General features: G+C 39.2%; 1 protein-coding gene across 1 annotated transcript in view; it reads right to left on the reverse strand.

Moving 5' to 3' along the window:
* The window catches only part of VAV3 (vav guanine nucleotide exchange factor 3), a 406,520-nt gene that overhangs the window by 201,792 nt on the left and 184,000 nt on the right, over positions 1-20,728 (reverse strand). The window contains exons 3-9 of the mRNA XM_032621142.1: positions 17,569-17,627; positions 15,098-15,163; positions 9,965-10,073; positions 7,806-7,898; positions 5,589-5,657; positions 3,023-3,126; positions 1,617-1,716 (exon numbers count right to left, since the gene is read on the reverse strand). Of these exons, the coding sequence (XP_032477033.1) occupies positions 1,617-1,716; positions 3,023-3,126; positions 5,589-5,657; positions 7,806-7,898; positions 9,965-10,073; positions 15,098-15,163; positions 17,569-17,627 (600 nt within the window). The remainder of the gene's footprint in view (positions 1-1,616; positions 1,717-3,022; positions 3,127-5,588; positions 5,658-7,805; positions 7,899-9,964; positions 10,074-15,097; positions 15,164-17,568; positions 17,628-20,728) is intronic.

Here is a 20,728-nt window from a genome sequence, read left to right on the forward strand (position 1 = left end):
TCGTTGTGTAAGTTGTTAACTTTTATCTTACCATCGTGTTTTAATTTGAGTCAAGGTGGCTTATAGTTCTAGACTTACGAGGCTCTGCTCTCCAAAGAGGAGCAGGGGCCCTTTAGGCTAACAAGGCTGTAAGGATGTCACTTAGTGGTGACTCAAACCATCTCCAGCCATAAGATCCGCATCATCAAGGGATTGTGAGAGGTAAGAAAGAAGGATCCATGATATAGAATTAGTACAGTTACTTGGTAGTCTGTTGATGTGCAAATTTTCTCACCAATAGCTCCCCTTTGTGGGAATTATTTTATTAAATCAGACCAGATATGCTAAACAGTGAAGGGGTTCTGATTTGCAAATCATCTACCTCTTCTTCTCTGTTCATCACCCGACTTCACTGCTAAACCCAACAAAGAGCAGCAAGGAGGATATCAGAGAGCCAACCAAGCCCCCCACAGAAGAGTTGACTATACATCTCTACCTGAAATTTAAGAAGATCCATACATGTGGATAATATATTTGAGATGACAATTCATATAACATATAAATAATCGTTTTTCAAAAGATTTTTGAAAGTGCAAACTCTTCTTGTGGGGGTGGGGGGAGATGTACCAAAAACATAAATGACCTAACACAGTTTCCAGACTTATTTTCCATTGTTACCATGTGCTCTATTCATACTAACCTACTTGCTATTTCTCAAACTTTCCTGATCCTTCTGGTCAAGACATACCAATTCTTCCAGAATGCCCTGCATGGACTCTCATCTATCAAGACTCACCTCATTCTTCAGTGACCTAACTCAAATGCTCCCTCTTCAGATAAATCTTCCACAGTCTAACTATACTGAAGTAATCACTCAGTCTTACTCATGGAGCCCTGGCTATGAGTGCTTATCACATACTACTTAATCTCACCATATGTGTGCCTGTCCTGCCTTCTTACGGGCAATATCCATGCCCTTTTTTTATTTTTTATTATTTTGTTATTATTATTTTTTTTAACATCTTTATTGGGGTATAATTGCTTTACAATGGTGTGTTAGTTTTTGCTTTATAACAAAGTGAATCAGTTATACATATTCCATGCCCTTTTTATACGTCTTCCCCTAAATATCTTTTGGCCGTGCTACGCAGCATGTGGGATCTTATTTCCCTGACCAGGCATCGAACCCACGCCCCCTACACTGGAAGCACAGAGTCTTACCACTGGACCTCCAGGGAAGTCCCAATATCTTATATTTTTAGTAAACAGTTTACATCTACACACATATTATCTCACATACATCTTACTCATCCTGTACCTTTTACTACCCTGGGCAAATTACTCATGATCTCTCTGAACACTGGCTTTCTTAACCATAAGATAAAAAATTAATTGTATGTATCTCACAAAGTCATGAGGATCTAATGAGATAAGGCATGTAAAAAAGCCATAAATCTTCTATCTTACTACTGCTATTATTATTGCCACATTATTATTTTATAGAGCTATATATTAAAATATTTTATGAAATTACACTTAGAATTCATGGAAATTTGCTGTTGCAGAGATCATGAAAAGAATATGTTGTTTTTAGTTTATTTTACTCTGTCATATACACACAAAAAATAAACAGGCACCTCTAATTTCAGTTTGACATCTTCTTTTGTCTTAGAAATGTAGTCTAAACTAGAGATGGCCAACTCCACTCCACTGCAGTACTGCCCATAAATAACCAACCTGAAAGGAAAAGAGAGAGAGGAAAAAATCTGAGGACAAAAAGGCAAGAATAAAGTGGAAGAGGAAATTCACCTATTTAAAACCACAATTAGGCATAACCAAAGCAAATCTCACTCATCCTGCACCTCTTACTTTCCAGGTAACCCTGGGCAGATTACTCGTAATTTCTCTGAACCTCAGCTTTCTCATTTCTTTTTAAGACACACCACACATACAGTTATAGAATGAAAGTCACTCATATTTACGGTATTGAAAATGACTATTTTTAATTTCCAAATGTGAATGGGATTGATTCCATGCATGTTTTTATAGCAGGTAGATTTTACAAACTGGCTTAATGACTGTTAATATTGTTTGAGTGCATATAATAATCAAAAACAAAATTAAAAACTTCTCTTCAAGTTCCTATTAGAGATCAACTTTTACACTGTTCACGCTCACTCAGGAACAGTTTTATTTTCTACTACTGTTTCACTGTAATCACTACTTACAACTCTACTCATTAATAAACCTCCTACTCCCTCCCCCTTTTTAATTAAGAAAAATACATTATCTGAAAAGTGGGAATGAGAGGGCTGAGCTGTGCTGGCTGGGAGATAACTCATATTGCATGGGGTCTGAGCCTGCTTCAGGAAGGGTATCTCTGGGGTAATACCGATTTGTGCAAAGAGCCCAGTTAATTTATTGTTTCTTTTAGCCCTCTACTGGAAAACAAAAAAACTACTACATTAATATTTATCTAATGTTGATGTAAGCAATTAATTAGCTACTTCTTAGTACTAGGAACTATAGTGCTTGATTTTAAAAGAGAGCACTATATTTTAAGCAAAATTCCTTGGTACTTCTAATTCATGTGAATTGATCAGAAGATTTTTTTCAAATTCAGAAAGGGAAACTGACTTTGGCTGTGAATGTAATACTCCAAAATACAGAATTATAAGGTATTAGAGTTGGAAAAAGCACTACGTACCAGATAATCTATCCCTAACATTTACAGATGGAAAAAAGGAGGCTCAGAGAGTTAAAATGACTTCCTGAAGTCTACAGGACTCAAGAGTGACAGAACCTGCACCTTCTGGTTTTCAATGCAAAAGTCTGAACCCTTCTTTTTTTCTTTTTCTTTTCTTTTTCCCTGATACACATATAGAGGTCAACCACCACCCAGAAATTAACTGTCCCATGTTCTAATTATTGCCCAGACAGTATCTTAGTGAACCATAGTAATAGCTACTTATGAGCAATTTTAATACTAACCCTCACTATAATTACAAACTAATAGCCACAAAATTTAAAATCCAAAAGTTACCTTTCCTTGTAGTTAATGAAAACTTGATACAAGTTCTGGTCGTTTTTATTTACAATGGAATCATGAATCTCTTGCACTAGGTTCCGATGAACTTTTACAAGTTCCTTAGAAAAGAAAACAGTCGCAAAGCAAATTAGGAATCAGAACCAAAAAAATCACCCGGAGCCCAGCATCCCTATTGCTGCCAGACTTGCCATTCAAGGATATGCTGAATACCCTCAATATATAAACCTGCTACCAACAGTAAAGAGCAAAAAAAGGAGGGGAAAGAAGAGAAAAGAGAGAAGGGGAAGGGGAGGGGAGGGGAGGGAGAGAGGGGGAGAAAGACAGGCCATGTTCATGGAAAATAGCAGTTTCAGATCTGACTGTGGAAAAAGAAATTCTCTCTCTAGTTATTAAAGGGTAATTTATTCCTTGTATAAAAATATGTACAGTTCAGTTTCATCTTATAATCACTTTAAATTTTTAAATAAAACTATCCAAGTGCTTAATGTTTTACTGACAGGATAAAGTAATGATTCATGTCCTCGAGACATAAAAATGTAGATTTGTACTTTGGTCAATTAGTGGTGTCCTGGAGCTAAGCTAACAATAATCAGACTAAATTACTTGAAACCAGCCAACTAATGTCATAAATAAGCAGCAAATAAATTGTAGTAGGCAGTTTACTAGGGCAACTCAAAAGACAGAATTTCACATTTTTCCTGATAAGCGAGTAATTTTCAGTCAGACAGTAAAATACATGTCACAGCCAGGAAATGAGGAGATCCGAATCAAGGTGCCAATTCTCCCAGGCTCTCTTCCCGTGTACCTTGGAGCACACATTGATGCAGGGCATGCCCTTCCTTAGGAGGTGTTAAGTGAAACATGAATATGTTGGCCCTGTCACTTTTCTGAGGAGCATGGAAAAGCTATTAGAATAAGGATTGTCAAATGGGTCCTAAGTTACAGTGAGCATATTCAGGTGGTTCAAGATCCTCATCTTCCTAAAATGTGTGGTTTGTTTTATCCTAAATATTCATTTGATATTGGGATCTTTTTCTTCCTTCTACGTTACAAATCAATAAGAATGTCTTCATTTGGCCAAAATCAGGAACAAGGACAACATGCCATAGCTAAACTGGTGCAAAACAACACTAAATATAAAGGAATCAAAATATTAGGGACTTTACAGGTGATACAAGCAAGCCAGTACATAAAAGCTTATATACTGTATATAAGAGCTACATATGAAAACTGAGGGACTACCCTGGTGGTCTAGTGGGTAAGACTCTACACTCCAAATGCCGGGGGCCCGGGTCTGACCCCGGTCAAGGAACTAGAGCCCGCGTGCATGCCACAACTAGAAGTCTGCATGCCGCAATGAAGGTCCCATGTGCCGCAACAAAGGTCCTGTGTGCCGCAACGAAGACCCAGCACAGCCAAAATAAATAAAATAAATAAATAAATAAATAAATATTAAAGGAAAAAAAAACTGAGGCCAGTTCTAGAGGTCTAAGAACTTGAACCTTGCCTAGCAAGACCTTACATGGTATTGCATTTGGCTTGCCTCTATGCTTTTGGGTAAATATCCTTTTAGAACTGTTAGGTAATAAGGTACTCTGAAATTTGAAATGCTATGTAAATGTGAAGAAAAGCTCCTCACATCTTACCATTAAAATAGACTGTTATATCAGGCTTCCCTGGTGGCACAGTGGTTAAGAATCCACCTGTCAATGCAGGGGACACAGGTTCAAGCCCTGGTCCAGGAAGATCAGGGGACACAGGTTCGAGCCCTGGTCCAGGAAGATCCCACATGCTGCGGAGCAACTAAGCCCATGTGCCACAACTACTGAGCCTGCGCTCTAGAGCCTGCAAGCCACAACTACCGAGCCCATGTGCCACAAGTACTGAAGCCTGTGCGCCTAAAGCCCATGCTCCGCAACAAGAGAAGCCACCACAGTGAGAAGCCTGGACACCGCAACGAAGAGTAGACCCCGCTCGACGCAACTAGAGAAGGCCCACGCAGCAACAAAAACCCAACACAACCAAAAATAAATAAATTTATTTATTAAAAAAATAAAAGACTGTTATATCATAAAGAAGCAGTGTATTTCAGAAATGGGAGTTTAAGCTGATGCAACCAGAAGAAGAAAACACCAAAAAGCAGAGGCCAAGGAAGTGTAGGAATGGAGGGAAGTGAAGGAGACAGATGGAGCCAGGACAGTGTCCATAAGATGGAGTTGGGGGGCTGAAAGAACAATAGAGCAGGGAGTGGGGCAGAAGGGGATTCCCACAAGAGAAAGAGACCATAACACCAGGGATTAACTGAGACTATCTTGTTGTGACAAGCAGTTAAGTATAATACATCAACCTTATCCTTTTGCGTTCAGCATACATTCTGACTTTTGCTTGACAATATGACTTACTAGTTATTTCCAGAAAATAAGACTATAAGAACTCAGGAGACAGAAAATTGGGTTAAAATTCTTTAAAACTATAATAGAATGTTCAAAGAGGGACCCAATAAGAAAATGAGGATTTTATCAAAGCGTACCACAATTTTAGCTAGCATGTTTTTACTTACAGGAATGTTGATGAATACTGAATCAAATTCAGCTGCTGTCAGAAATCTTTTTAATGGTGCCATGAAATACTACCAGGAGAGAAGAGAGGGGTAATAATTAAGCACAACTTACCCTAATCTATATAATAGTTTTTCATCAATGAGCAATAAATATTAATAATAATATTAGATCCCTGAGATCAATAATTTGCATATACAATTTATGGAGCATTCCCCTTCATTCTTTGAGAATTTTAGTTCCTGGCCTACCATATCTCTGTCCATTACTACTCCCATCTTCATTTTTGGTCGTATCAGTATCTGTGCAGATGGTCCTTCCAGTAGCCTAGCCTCTCGGTTCCTTGAACTCCAATAATCTGTGCCCCATCCTAGCTCAAGTCCTCTTGTGGTCACAGCCCAAGATCCTGTCATTACCAACAACTGCATATGCTCCACAGAATTAAGTTGAAGCAAGCAAGTCTCTGACCTCTACCCTCCTACCTTTACAGCTCATTTCTCCAAGGACTTCTCCAACCCACTGGGTCTGCCAATCCCCTGACCATCTCACATCCCTCATGTCCTCGCTTCCCTTCTTACCCAGTTTACATTCCACGAGCCATCAACAGAATCACTGCCCTACAAGTACCCTTACGCTCTCTTCTTTCATTCTGGAAAAATGAAAACCCTGGTTAAATCTAGCTTGCCATATATTTTGTGCCTATACCTAAGAAGTTAAACAGAAGCTACACTGATAGCTAATCACAAAACCCAAATGAGCCTGTAATGTTACATAATCTTAGTACGTTTACCCTCTCGTTCTCCTAAACAACTCTTCCACGCCTTCATCTCTCTTTTTAAACTTCCAAAACTTTCTCCTGGTTCTCATTCTCCTAGCCTCCAAATATGGAAGTCACCAGAGGTGACCTCAACCTCTTCTCTATCAACATCCATTCCCTTGGTGATTCATCTAGTGCCATGGCTTTAAACACCACTGCATAATGATAATGGCCCAATCTATACATCCATTCAACCTTTCCCCTGAATGTCAGACTCATACATCTAACTTCCTCCTCAATACATCCCCTTGGAAGCTAATAGGTATTACAAATTTAGTAAGTCCCAACAGACGCGTGATTCCTACACCTGTCCTTTTCCATCTCAGTCACCGTCTTCACCACTTACACAGTTACTCATGCTAAAAACCTAACATTGTTAGGAATTCCCACTGGGCAGTCCAGTGGTTAGGACTCTTGCACTTCCACTGCTGTGGGCCCAGGGTTCAATCCCTGGTCAGCGAACTAAGATCCCACAAACCGAGCCATGTGGCGTGGCCAAAAAAAAAAAAAAACAAACAAGAACAGAAAACCTAGAATTCTTGATTGCTCTTTTCCACACATCCTTTACCTAATCCATCATCAAATCCACTTGGTTCTACTTTCAAAATTTATTCAGAATCTGACCACTCCCTGCCACCTCAACCAATACCACCATTTTCCATCAACTTAATTATTGCGATATCCTTCTAACATTTTTCTCAATTTCCACCCTTGCCTGACAAGAGTCAGAATGATCTGTTAAAAACTTACATTAGATCCCATCACTTCTTCTACTCAAAACGTTCTAGCTTTTAGCCAGGTGCTCCTATATGCCCCCTGTGACCTGGGGGCTCACCAAGTCTCTGATCTCACTGCTCCCCTGCACTCATTCTGCTTCAGCCTCCTGGGCTGTTGCTGTTCCCTGAAGCACACTGAACACTGTCCCACGTGAGGACCTTTCTCCCAGGGATTGTCCACTCTGGGATATTCGCATGGCTTACTCCCTCCATTCACAAAGCTCTCTGCTTAAATACGATCTGACCACAGAGGCCTTCCATTACCACTCTATATAAGGTAACACCAGCCTCTCCCATCACTCACTACCCGCTTCCTCTGCCTTATTTTTCTTCAGAGAATTTATCACCACCTGGCATACTCATTTGCTTAAATTATAAACCCTCCCATGAGAGTGTCATGAGAATTAGAGCTTTGTTGTGTTGACTGCTATATCCCCAGTCCCTAAAATAGTGCCATTCACACACTAAGAAATCAATAAATCATTATAGGATGAGTAAATCTGCTTTGAGATCTTTAAACCCAAAGTTCTGCTGAAAATCAGAATATGCAGACACTACAGAAACACTGAGCCTAATGTATTAGCAAGGCAGTATTGGAGCATCAAGAATGATACCTGATGACTTACTTTTTCTATTGACTCCAATGTTTCTGTATATTTTTCTTCTGTCTGCTTGATTTCTGCTAGGCAGCAACTTCGTATGTCATTTTCTGGACATTTCTACAATTAGAATTTTCAAATTAACATTATTTAATCAAATTCATGTATTAATCTTTCCAGTAGAAGATAGAAAGAAATAAAAATTATTGAATTTTTAAGTGTTCCATTCTAATAAAACACATAACTGAAAGATATATTTAACTGCATTTGTGAAGGATCTTTGCTTTTTAAAAGAATTTGAACAATGTAAATGAAAAAGTTTTAGATAATTAAAAATATACTTTTGAGTATACTCTCTTTAAACTGAAACATCTATTTTAGTATAAATGTTACTGAATCTGGAAACATCATGAATGGTCTTATACAGTTTTCTTAATGTACAGCATACTTTACAAGTGCTGTAGAAATAACTGCAAAAATCATAAAAGGATACTTGGTAAGTAAAAAATCTTAAAATATTTTTTCAAGAGTTAACACCTTGGTGTTTGGCTCTCTTACTGTTTAAGACTCTAGGCAGTAGAACATAGTAGGAAGATCAAAGTTTTGGGGATCAGATAGAATTTGGTTTAAGAACCAGTTTTGCTGTTATTAGTTTGTTATTGTGAAGAAGTTATCTCATCTCTCTGTGTCTCGGTTTTCTCATCTATAAAACAGAATTACAGTACCCAGCCCAAGGAGCTGTAAATGAGATAACCTGTGTAGCGTGCTTAACACCCTGAGGAATGCACAAGAAGGGCCCTGTGCGTTCAATCATCATCACTGCTCACCCTGGGCCACATGAACAGCCCAGCACCGTAAGCTCAGTGAAGACGGTCCTTGGGAAAGACAATGGAGAATTTGCTGGAGCCCAAAGCAGTTGATAATTAAAGGGGTATGGATGATACTCCATCTCCTAAAACACTCTTAAACTGCTGCCGCAGGTGTCCTGTCAGCTCGTGCAGTGGTTAAAGCATACATTCATGACGTTTACTGAACACAGGCCAGCCAGCTTGTTTCCATCCCACAGAAGCTACTGTCCCCTATGTGGGCACCGGACAACCCGCCGGCCCTTTATTAAATGCAAGAGGTCCAAGAGAGCTGAGCGAATTCATCAAAGCACCGAAGAAACCTAAAGTACCACCCAGCTGATGAAGAAAGTCTTTTGTGTAAAGAAAATGTTAATAAAAGCTTAAGCAACTGACCTTATTTTTCATTTCAAATTATATATGAGAAAATGATTCAGAGTAATTCTGAATGTTTTAGATATTTTAATGCAGACAAAGCTTTGTGGGCTGCTGTTGACTATGGCAATATCTGAAACTAAGTTTATAAAATAGTAAAAAATGCTAGGAGACCTATAATGAAACAAACAACAACAACAAAAATATCTCGTATCAACCCCTAACAAACAGGAAGAAATATTCTTTATACTTTATGCCACATCAAACTTAAAGTAGATTTACCTGCTTTGCAAGAGATTTCCTTTCATAACAATATAATTTCATGATCCCCTGAAATTATGTTCTATTGCCACTCTGCAATTATTTAGCTGTGTGGCATGCCGTTTACTGGTTAGACTTGATTTTCTTACGAGTAAACTGAGAGATTTAGACCAGATATTTCCTATGCTTGTTCTGAACTGTAAAATGTCATGTTTACATGTCTCCAAATGCAGCAACACATCATGGTTATACAGTTACAAGCAAGTAAACATAAAAAAGAAAACAAACAAAAAAAAGATCCCAGCAGAAGTTACATAAATAATTATTGTATTAATTATAATTATGCTATTATTTTATAATTATAATTAATATACTTATAACATAAATACTATTTCATTTTATTAATTATAATTATTGTATTCATTCATCTTTCAAATAATCACTTCCCTAATAAAATACTCAGAATAACGAGTCATGGTTATAGAGTTATAAGCAAGATAAAAAAGAAAAACAAACAATGATCCCAGCAGAAGTTACATAAATAATTATAACTACTGTATTAATTATAATTATGCTATTATTTTATAATTAGTATAATTAAAACATAAATTTTATTTTATTATTATATTAATTAGTCCTTCCAATAATCACTTTCCTAATAAGATACTCAGAGTAACTTAAAAAACGGGCAAGTCAAAGTCCTACAGGCTGATGCGCCTCCTCTGCCTTCATCAAGTCCTCGTACACTTCTCCGCCTTCGTCTTCCCCATAAACACAGTCGTACAGACCCTCTTCATCTTCCACACGGGTTTCACTGAAGCAAAAGGTATAACATAGACGTCATTTTCTAGCATGCAGTAAATACAGTAGTTAGAAATAGCTTACTGGATTTCAGCAGAAAATCCAGAGAGCAAATCAAATACAGTGGAAAGAGTCAAAGGTTTACATTACAGCTCTGCCCCTCCTAATAAGAACAATGACAAACGACAACCACAGAATCTGACAACGATGGCAGTGCCCTAACCTTCACCGGGCATTTACTACGCCTCTCTGCATGGATTATCTCGCCTGGTTTGCCCAGGTCCAGCATTAATTGTGTTATCAGGTGGGCACTGTTGCTTGGCCAATTCGAGTGACAAGGACTTTGAGAGAACACAATGTTCTTTGACTTGCCCAGGATAACACAGCTAACCAGACAGCAGAGCCAGGATTTAAAACCCAGTCTGTCTCACACACTGAGTGTTTTAACTGCTCTATCATACTACCTCCCATTTTTCATATGTCAAGACCTCAGTTTCATTACCTGTATTAAAGGGTATAATATGGAGAAGACACAGGAGTTGGGGAGGCCCTAATATGTTATAAATAATCTTTATAAAGCAAAAATTTCTGCTGATTATAATTGTCAATATCTAATGCAATGGTTTTCAAACCATGTTCCTTCAAGGCCACTCAGAGGGTACCCACAGGTTTGATTCTGTCAGATTCTGCTTTTATCTGTTCTATTTGTATTTTGCTTAAAGAAATGGTCCCAAGGCCACAAGACATTTTTAAAAGCCATTGAAATTCTTCTGCTGGTCTCCTGGCAGTGGAAAATAATCCCTATTTTTTTTTAACATCTTTATTGGAGTATAATTGCTTTACAATGGTGTGTTAGCTTCCTCTTTATAACAAAGTGCACAGGTTTACAATCTCAAATGAAGGGTTAGGGAAAGATAATCAGTCACTGTGGAAGCGTTCATGGAGACTTTAAAAATCGGGCCCTATCCAGTCAACACAGAAACAGCTGTTTCCACCTATCACCCATTCTGTTACTACTCCTTAAGTTTCTCCTTTCAGTTCAAGAGTTCTAGAATTAGCTTCTATTAACTAATAATGCCAAAGAACTGAGATTAATAAATTTAGGTACGTTAGAAAGAAGCATTAATATCTCTCTGAAAAGAAATTCAACTCGCTCAGTACTGCCAGCCCTTAGCATTTCTCTTGGGCCTGTGCAGATAGAACGTTATAAATTGACGTACAAAAATAAAAGCACTAACTATAAATGTCACTCTGCAACTCGGAGCATTTTTCAAAGTAGGTGCAATCACAAGGTTGTCTATGTTTGTCATGAAGAGTTATCTGGAGGCATTTGACAGAAATGAACTGTCAGACACCCAGAAGAAATTTCGGAAGGTGCCTTAAAGGAGAACGCTCTGGTGGTGAGAGAAGTTTCAGAGAAAGTGCTGTGAGAAAAATTCATTCCAGGATTACCTGTCCACCCGTCCACCCACCTACCTGATTCTTAAACTAAGAACCTACTGATTGCCAGACTCACCAGTGCTAAGAATACATGGATCCAGAAGATCCAAGGGCTCTCCCATAGTCTAGTGTGGAAAACAGCACATAAACACAAAATTCTATGAGTGCAGAGGAAAGAGTAAGAATAACTCTGACTAAGGAAGGCAGGGAAAGCTTCATGGAAGATATTACATCTGAACTGGATCTTGAGTGTATTTATTTATTCAATAGGTATTTGCTGAATAAATACCATGTTCCAGCAGATATAACCGCAGACAAGGCAGACACAGTTTCCACCCTCCAGGGTGACACAGTGAATGAGAAGAGGGGATGAGCATTGAAAGGACCCCAACCTGTGCGATGGCAGAGAGGTGTGCAGAAGCTGGTGACGTGAGGGGTGGAGTCCGGTCCAGTGGGACCAGGTGAGTGAGGGGAGCCCCAAAGGGAAGAGGTGAACCAATCTGAGAAGGGCCCTGCACTCTGGGAGCTCAACCTTACCTGGGCATCTGAGGACCACAGGGGGTTATAGAGGGGTAGTGTGGAAGGTCAAGAAGCCAAGCAGGGAGATAGAGAAGCCAAGAAATGAAATGCTGTGGGTGAGAGGTAATGAGTACCATAACCAGGGTAAAGGCAGATGAGGAGAGAAACAGAGACTCAGGAGACCGTGTCAGCTACAACCAACCAGACTTGGGGACCAATCCGGATTAGGGAGAGGGGGGAGGACTGAAGGATGCTTTCAGCTCTCTACTCTGAAAAACTGGGGAGATGGTGAGTCTTATTGGCAGTTCCAGAATTTCCATACTGAGGGGCTTAGGCAGGCCATCTCCCCTTAGGCAGTCTCGCCTAAGAACAGTGGGGCTGTTAAACTGGTTCGAGCACTTTCTATAACTCATCAAAGGGTAGGAAGGTCTGATGAGTTCATGAAGGAACTGAGATTAAAGAAATGATAAAGGAGTAGGTTCTGTATCAAAGGGGATCCTGTTCAGAAGGAAAACAGGCTGTGAAATCCTTTTCCTCCCTCAGACCCTCCAACCCCCACCCCCAAACCAACAAAAAAAAGCCAAAAAAACAAACAAAAAAATCACATCGTCTTTCTTAAGTCTTGCTATCGACTATTTTGCATGAGGGCAGAGGTACATATGTATAAATTCTCACAGATTCTTCTCTAAGAATTGTAGGAGTGACACACACGCACCCACACACATTGCAACTGGGCTAGAACAGTTTGGGTTTTTGTTATTCAATCCCATACTAAAGCTGTTTTTCTTGCTAACAGTTTGGGCAGTAATCTCTGATTTGCACAAAATGAAGAAGGGAGAGAGGAAAAAGCTGTGATTCTTCAAATGGTCAATAAATCAACAGCAATCTATATTAGCTTTCCTGTGTCTGGGCAACCTAGATATGGTCCCGTCTGACACCCTGGTCATAAAGGTTGAAGGAGCAAGGACACTACCGTTTAGCCATCTTACATGCTCTCCATTCCATCCTGTGTCTGTTTCTCTCCACGTGAGGACAGAATGACTCCCCATGCCTGGGGGAGCAGACCAGTGTTTGTTCTAGGGCCCTCCCTTCAAGCGATTCACCCCCAGAGGTTAAAGGGAAGTCTATGAGCCCATAGAGATCATAACAAAGCCAAGGCTGAAAAGCAAACCCTCATAGCAAACTCAAAAGCAGGAATTTGCAGGAAACACACGACATTTGGACCTCCGACCACCTGGTGAAGAGGTGAAGCAGACTGCACCTCCCAGAGCATGTGAGTTGGCACCTCAGAGCAGCCAGTTCAGGGGCCCAAGTTTTCTCCAAACTTGCATCCTCACAGGATTTATCTTGGCATCAACAGAACAAGACGAGGGAAGACTATAAAAATGAGTAGGTGTAGGTGGGGAGTTAAGATAGAATGTCATCATAGCACTGGAGATAATATTCTTTCTAAGACGACAAGGAATTTGATTATCTGATAAGTAATCTTACAGTCACTTTATGAAGACTGTAGCCAATTCAATGAGACAATCAGCAATTACCTTGCTGAAGATTAGTGAGTTCTTGGAGATTTTAAGAAGAGATGAGAAACCATTCTTGATACACATGTAAAATACAAGACTTCGAGGCCCATCCAAAGGCAGCCTACTCTGGGAAGGGCTACCAGCCTTGCTGGTGGCTCCTGCTGAGAGCTCTCAGAGGAGCAAGGCCTCTGGGAATCAATGCAGTGAGTAAGAGCCTCCACACTAGAATAAGAACTGCCTGGGTTCCAATCCAAAGACTACTATTTACTTATGATCTTCAGCAAGTTATGATCTTCAGCAAGTTACTTAGCTTTTCAAGCCTCATTTTCTCATTTGTAAACTCTGGTAATACTAGGAACAACCTCATAATGTGGTGTTACATGAGAGATGCGTGTAACATGGTTAGGACAGAAACGCGCACTCAGTAAACTCCTTTGAACTGATAGATGTCTCACTATAGACAGCTCCAGCCTGAAGCATCATGCCTGGAAGACAGTAAGTGCTCAACGCAGCTTTGGCCTATTAATTCAGAAAACAGATACTTACTGAGGACCTACTAGACACTAGACACTGAAGTGCTGGGGAAAGAGCCAGGAACAAGGTCAAGTTCCTGACCACATGAAGCAGGCCTTCTGATGAGGGGACGGACGAAAAATGAAGCAAGCCGAGACTGCCTCAGGTAGAGGCGAGTACCATAGAAACACAGAGCAAGGTAAGGGTGGCAGCAATTTTAGATAGGAAAGCCCTCACTGGGAGAGCCATTCTGAGCAAAGACTTGGATGGCGAGGGGTCAGCCACATGGGCAGAAGGGACAGCCAGTGTAAAAGTCCTAGGGCAAGAACAAGGTCCGTGTGCTGGGGTATTAGGATCGATCAGTGGATGAATTTCCACAGGATCTGAATCTCTCCTGGAGCAGAATCTATATCTTCTTATAATTCTTTGCAAACATACCTGATCTTTGGCATCAGTTCCTTGAGGGGTGAGGATCAAGTTTTACCTTTATTTGTAATCTGCACAAGTCACTCAATCAGCAGAAGATAACCAGCTGCAAAGACCTTTAGCCTCTCCCAACTATTAGACGATACAGCCCCAAAGGATCCTCTCTTCAGAATCAACACCATCTGATGAAACATCCCTGAATAACTCCCACCCACACTGATCTCGTTCGTCCTTGAACTTACACAGCAAGCGCTATCTGTCCTACAGGTCCAGTGGTAGATTCTATTAATACTCCTCTCGTTAATTGTCTGATTCCAGGTTTATCTACTACCTTTACTATGCCTTTGAGAAACTTCCAAATGTTACTTCATTGCTGTCTGTTTCTTTACTCTCCATAGAGACTTGCACAATGCAAGGCACACAAGAGGAATTAAAAGCCAGTTGAAGTACATTTTCTCATGAAGCTTTCCATCAGGAGTCTGAGGTTAATTCTCACATGTCTTAATCACTAAGCCACGGTTCCCCTTCAGAGAGCTATTTTAACACCCACGGTTAAAATCCACAAAGGATGCAAAAATTGGCAGTGGTGTACTTTTGTTGAAAATGCTCAACATACTCTATTAAATCAGGCAGGCTTTTGTAGATGTCGTCATCATTAACGCTTTCTTCTGTCGGGAAGGGCCTAGGAGGGAGGGAAAAAAAAAAAAGAGTGAATAGGCAACAACTAGGCTGGACGTTTACCTCTCACGAAACACATACGCTCAGCTGCTGCCAAAGTGGTCAGATCAGTCACCATGTTTAACACGACTTCTGGGGCTTCTCCCAAAGGGCCTGCCTGTGGCTGTGTCAGGGTCCCCCAGGGAGGCGTGGCACCTGCTACCTCAAATCACCTGCAGCAATCACGGCTGGTCACCACAGTCATGTGAGCAGTCGTGGACGTGCTGAGGTGCTCATCTGACCTCCCACCAGCCACACACCTGCAGGCTCACGTCAGCGCCCACTGCAGCTCCCCAGCTCAGAGTGGGTCCTTGCCTTTAGCACCATTCAGATTCTTTGCACTTACAGAATCTGATCTGACAAATAACTTGGTAATTAGGTAACAACCATTCTAGCATGACTCAATTCACTAGTATAGATGAGAATTAGAAAACAAAAATGCCATGCCCTTTATATATGATCACTGACTCTGATATACTTTTCTACTCAGACCGTAAGTTGTGTGAGTTGTATTTTTTATTTTTCATCTATTGGACAAACAAACAGGCCTCAAAAAGAGTACATTTTCTTTGTCCCCTGCTCAAAGAAAATCACTTTAGTTTCTACCCTATTCCTAGCCATTGGCTTCCCTTGTTTGCTTCGTACTATGAACTTTATTCATAACACCAACATAATGCCTTAAATTTATGTCTAACAAAATCACAGTGATGATACTATAGTGCCAAAAGTTTTACCCTTTTTTACATGAAGTCAGCATGTCATATGTTGCATAAAAACAAGAGGATCCATCAAAATAAAAAATAAGCACTAGGTAATTACTAAATAATTATATTTAGTATATTGAAAACATTTTCACATCCGTTTATGTATTAACTTAGTACTTAACACATCTGAGGAACATATATTTTTCAAATAAATTAAAATGTGTGAAAAATGCCAGTTTCAAAATCCTTTTTTAAATAAATTTTGACACATTTTATTATACTCTTATATACAAGTCTATTGTAGTAAAAAATTGAAATTATAAGTAAAATAACCAGGAAGAAACTCTTCTATATATAGTTTCAGAATCAACAATATATAAATACAAGAATAGAATCATGCTATTTCAAAATGTGCTGTTTGCATATAACAAAATATATGTTGACATGGAAAGATAATCACGTACTGAAGAGAAAATGACAAGGTATGGAACCTTTATCCAGCCTACAGACTACTGTAGAAAGCTGCCAAACTCATGGCCCATTTCTGAGGAAGGGTCTGTGGGTGTCTTCCCCAAGGTCACTGTGCTTTGTACCCAGGGACTGGACTGTCATGCTTGGATCATCTCTGTTTGAATCTGAATGTGAACAGAAAAATGGAAGCAACAGAAGAAGAGACCCAGGGTCACAGAGCCCCATAACGGCTGGAGACTGAATTATGGAGCCCTGAGGAAATCAGGTAAAAAATGAGATCCATTCCATTTCCATGTGGCCTGGCTGTGTGGCTACCGAAACTGTTTTTCTGTATTTCTAACATTCCTAATAATACAACTTTCTGACTGACCTAACTTGAATATGCAGTATTTTAAACAGAAAAGGCCTGACACAACATAACACATCTACCTTTCCATACTTAACTGACTGCATAATGCTTCACTGCATGGAGAAGGTATAATTTAACCAATTTACAGTGGACCCTTGAACAACAAGGTTTGAACTGCACACGTCCACTTATAAATGGATTTTTTTCAATAGTAAATACTACAATACTACACGATCCACAGTTGGTTGGAACCACGGGTGCAGAGGAACTGAGGATGCAAAGGGCCGAATATAAGTTATACTTAAATTTTCAACTATGTGGATGGTTGGTGCTCCTAATTCCCACATTTTTCAAGGATCAACAGTCCTTCCAAGTTTTTCACTTAGTTCCAAACTTTCAATACACCTTCTTGAATATATATTATTTTATACTTGTCGGATTATTTCTTAAACGCCTAGAAGTTGTGACTTATTGTTATGGCCTACAAGATATAAATGTACTGCAATATCTTTTTTTAAAATATCTATTTAATTAAGCATTTGTGTTTGTCTTAATGAACCACCTGCATAGGAATGTCAGAGGAAGTTAAAAGAAAGAACTGTATCAGTGACAGTCACCAGTGAGTTGAGAACGATGTTTAGCTAATGTGTCTTATTCAACGTTACGAATAAGTTCTTACTTGCTCGATAAATTTCAAATGTTTATTGAGCACTTATATACCCGGCCACTCTTCATGAATGAGATGTGGTCCCTGTATGCAAAGTGCTTTACACATAGTAGCCATTCAATAAACAATCACTTCATTGAACTGAACGGGACGTACGAACCACAGAGAAGCTAGCTTACCTGATTCCTGTGGCCAGCGCTACAGGTGTGCGAGAGAGTCGCGATAATGCTTCTATAACCTGAGAAAAGAGGAAAGGGCTCACTGGACGTGTATTTCAGAAAAAAATATTTTTTTTCAAAAACAGTAGTTTTACAATCTAATATTAACAATAGCAGCGGAAACTTAAGTTTGCAGGTGTCACCAAAGTGCAGAAAGGGAAGAGTTGTAACTGAGAAGTATAAACACCTACTTATAATTTTGTCCCTTTCCTTAATATTGACTCTACTTATAATTTTGTCCCTTTCCTTAATTTTATGGCTCTAAGCAGATTACTAACCATGTGGTTTGCAGTTTCTTGATCAGTAAAAACAAGGAGTTAGACAGGGTAATTCTAAAGTTCTCATGTCTCCCCTACTACATGATCTGAAAGACCCTGTAACGCCGCTCTGTCCAAAACAGTAGACACTAACCACACAGAGGCTATTTAAATTTAAATTAATTAAAATCTTAAAAACAAAAAATCAGGTTCCTTAGTTGGACTAGCCACGTTACATGTGCTCAGTAGCCCATGCGCCTAGTGGCTACTGCATTGGACGACACAGACATCAAACACTTCCGTTATCACAAAAAGTTCTATTGGACAGCACTGCTGTATAGCAAAGTGGTTCAGAGGGTGGGCTCTCCAGCCAGACCACGTCATGTGAGTTCTGATCCCGACTTCACCATTTATTAGCTGTATATCCGTGTACAAACTACTTAATTTCTCTGGGTCTCAGCTTTCTCTTCTGGCTACTGCCTATAATAATTAAGTTAGGTTATTAACAATCACTATCTTATTATGAGAATTAAAAAGATAATACATGTAAAGCATTTATATGGTAGCTATTCTTTATAATTGCCAACTTCAAGAAAATTACCTTATTCTAATTCTGAATATTTTCAGAAAAGGAATTTCCTAAATTACCCTTAATTATCTGTATCTGTTTCAAAAATTCTTCATAAAGGTCTTCAGTACCTAACCCTCGATGTGCCCTGCTAGAGCTTTAGCGTTAGTACATAGCAACTGTACCCTTCCTTCCCACGTTTACACCTAACAGCATCTCTTTCAAAGACTTACTGAGGAAGCTAATGAGCTAAAATGTGTTTTTCTCATGAAACCTGTTTCTATGATAATAGATATAATTTGTCTTAAGTATCTAAACAAAACGTAAATACGTTCTACTACAAGGCCTATTCACAATGAGAAAACAGAAAGAGAAAAGGTAAAAATCTATCTCTAGGTTGAGGTAGTCTTTGAATTCCCCAGTTCAAAGATGGAAATGTTTCCAGTACTAGGAGTCGCATAAGGGTATTAGCCACACATATACTTATTTATCACCTAACATCAGGAGGCAGTATATTGTTGTGGTTACAAACTCTGAACTGAGAACACCCGGATGAGCTAGGCCCACCTTCACCAGCCTCGATAAAATGTGGATAATAACAATTACCTACCTGCCTCACAGAGTTACTGAAAAATTAAATGACACAATGCCCATCAAATGCTTAACTCAACAAATGTGAACTGTTATTAATAAATAAAATAAAATTATCATTATATACAAATGACATTTAATCTAATCGAAGGCCTTTATGCAATTTCTTTCTGGTTTAACCTTGCTGAAGAGCAAAAAACAACCACCTAGGCAACACTTGATATCGATTAATATCCATAAGAAAGATAAAGCAACTTCAGTGAGTCTGTAAATTCAGAAGATCATGAACGAAATAATAAATTTATCAAAATAAACTGATTCAAGATAAAAATAATCATCTGCTAAGTTTCTAAAATATGCATTGAGTGAAAAGTCTAGCTATTGGAGGATTCCAGGATAATCTGTGGAGTAATATTTAGACTGCTGAATTAACTACATTGTTGAATTTTAGCATGAGACTTATCCTGATGTAGCACTGTTCTAAAGTTATGGGGTGAAGTCGGCTTCTAATTCGTTTTTTCACAGCAGTGTCACTACTCAATAACAAGAGAAACAGCAACAGCATTAGTACCGCTATGTGTTTTACTACTGCTATTATTTAACACAAATGTTAAAACACCAGAACTAGTCACAACCTGTCCCCGCCACACAAGACTATATGTAGTTTGATTTTTTTTAATACAATTGTCCACCAGAGGGAGCGAGACAATAGTCTATCACTTCACTCCTGCATTGAATGTAAGTACAAACATTTCTGAAAATTAACATGCTGAAACCAACTGTTATTTACTTAAAAGGATTATCTAGTCTATTCAGTGATAGAAAAATAACATAAAGATAAAAGTTCAGTGGATGGGACTGAAGGATAATAGGTAGCATGTCTTAAAGTGAATCTCCCAGGGGACTATCACTCAGTTTTGTATCTATCTTATTGTACATCAAGTCCATCCATTAACTCAAGTTTAGCCAAAGCAAATAAGGACTGTTTGGTCAATGTAGTGTTTTTAGAACAGTGTGTATTCTATATAAAGGTGGAGTGTGTCCGGATTTGGAATAGACAAGTACACAAATTAATGCCAGATTCTGAAGTCCTCTGTGTGGAGAATGACCTGCTGTTAGAAACATCCTTCAAGTATATTTACAAAAGAAAATAGCCCCAAGGGTGGTAAGAAGACTATTTGCCTTGAAATGTCTTAATTTCTAAATTGTTGCCTCAAATAACATGACATATGGACATTTACTCCCAGAAAGGGGGGTAACAAGTTAGAATATTTGCAGGTTAATAGGCTGAAAACCAACTACTAAATCCACATCATGGATTTTCTTTCTCTACCTACATCCACCCCTTGTTTGATAAGAAGAATGGCATTTGCAAAGAAATGAAAAAATTCCAGATAACAAGAATAAGAGTTACCGTGCGAGGAAGGTGGGAGAGGTGAGCAGGGCTTCTGTGTGTCTGCTTTGGAGGGGTGGGCTAGATCCCAGAATCTATGAAGGGTCATTGACAAGTTTAAGGAAGATAGCAGGGTCAAAACTGCATTTTTAGAAGATCACTCAGCAAAGTGAAGGACAGACCGGGGTAGGAGGACATGGGATACAGATAGGGACCAGGAGACCCACTGGGGGTGGGGGGGTTCTCAATCATCCAGGTGAGAAATGAGAGGTCTACAGGAGAGCTAGAGAAGAGGTGGAAATATGCGAAGTA

This window comes from Phocoena sinus, chromosome 1, assembly GCF_008692025.1.
Source record: "Phocoena sinus isolate mPhoSin1 chromosome 1, mPhoSin1.pri, whole genome shotgun sequence".
Taxonomy (NCBI): Eukaryota; Metazoa; Chordata; class Mammalia; order Artiodactyla; family Phocoenidae; genus Phocoena; species Phocoena sinus.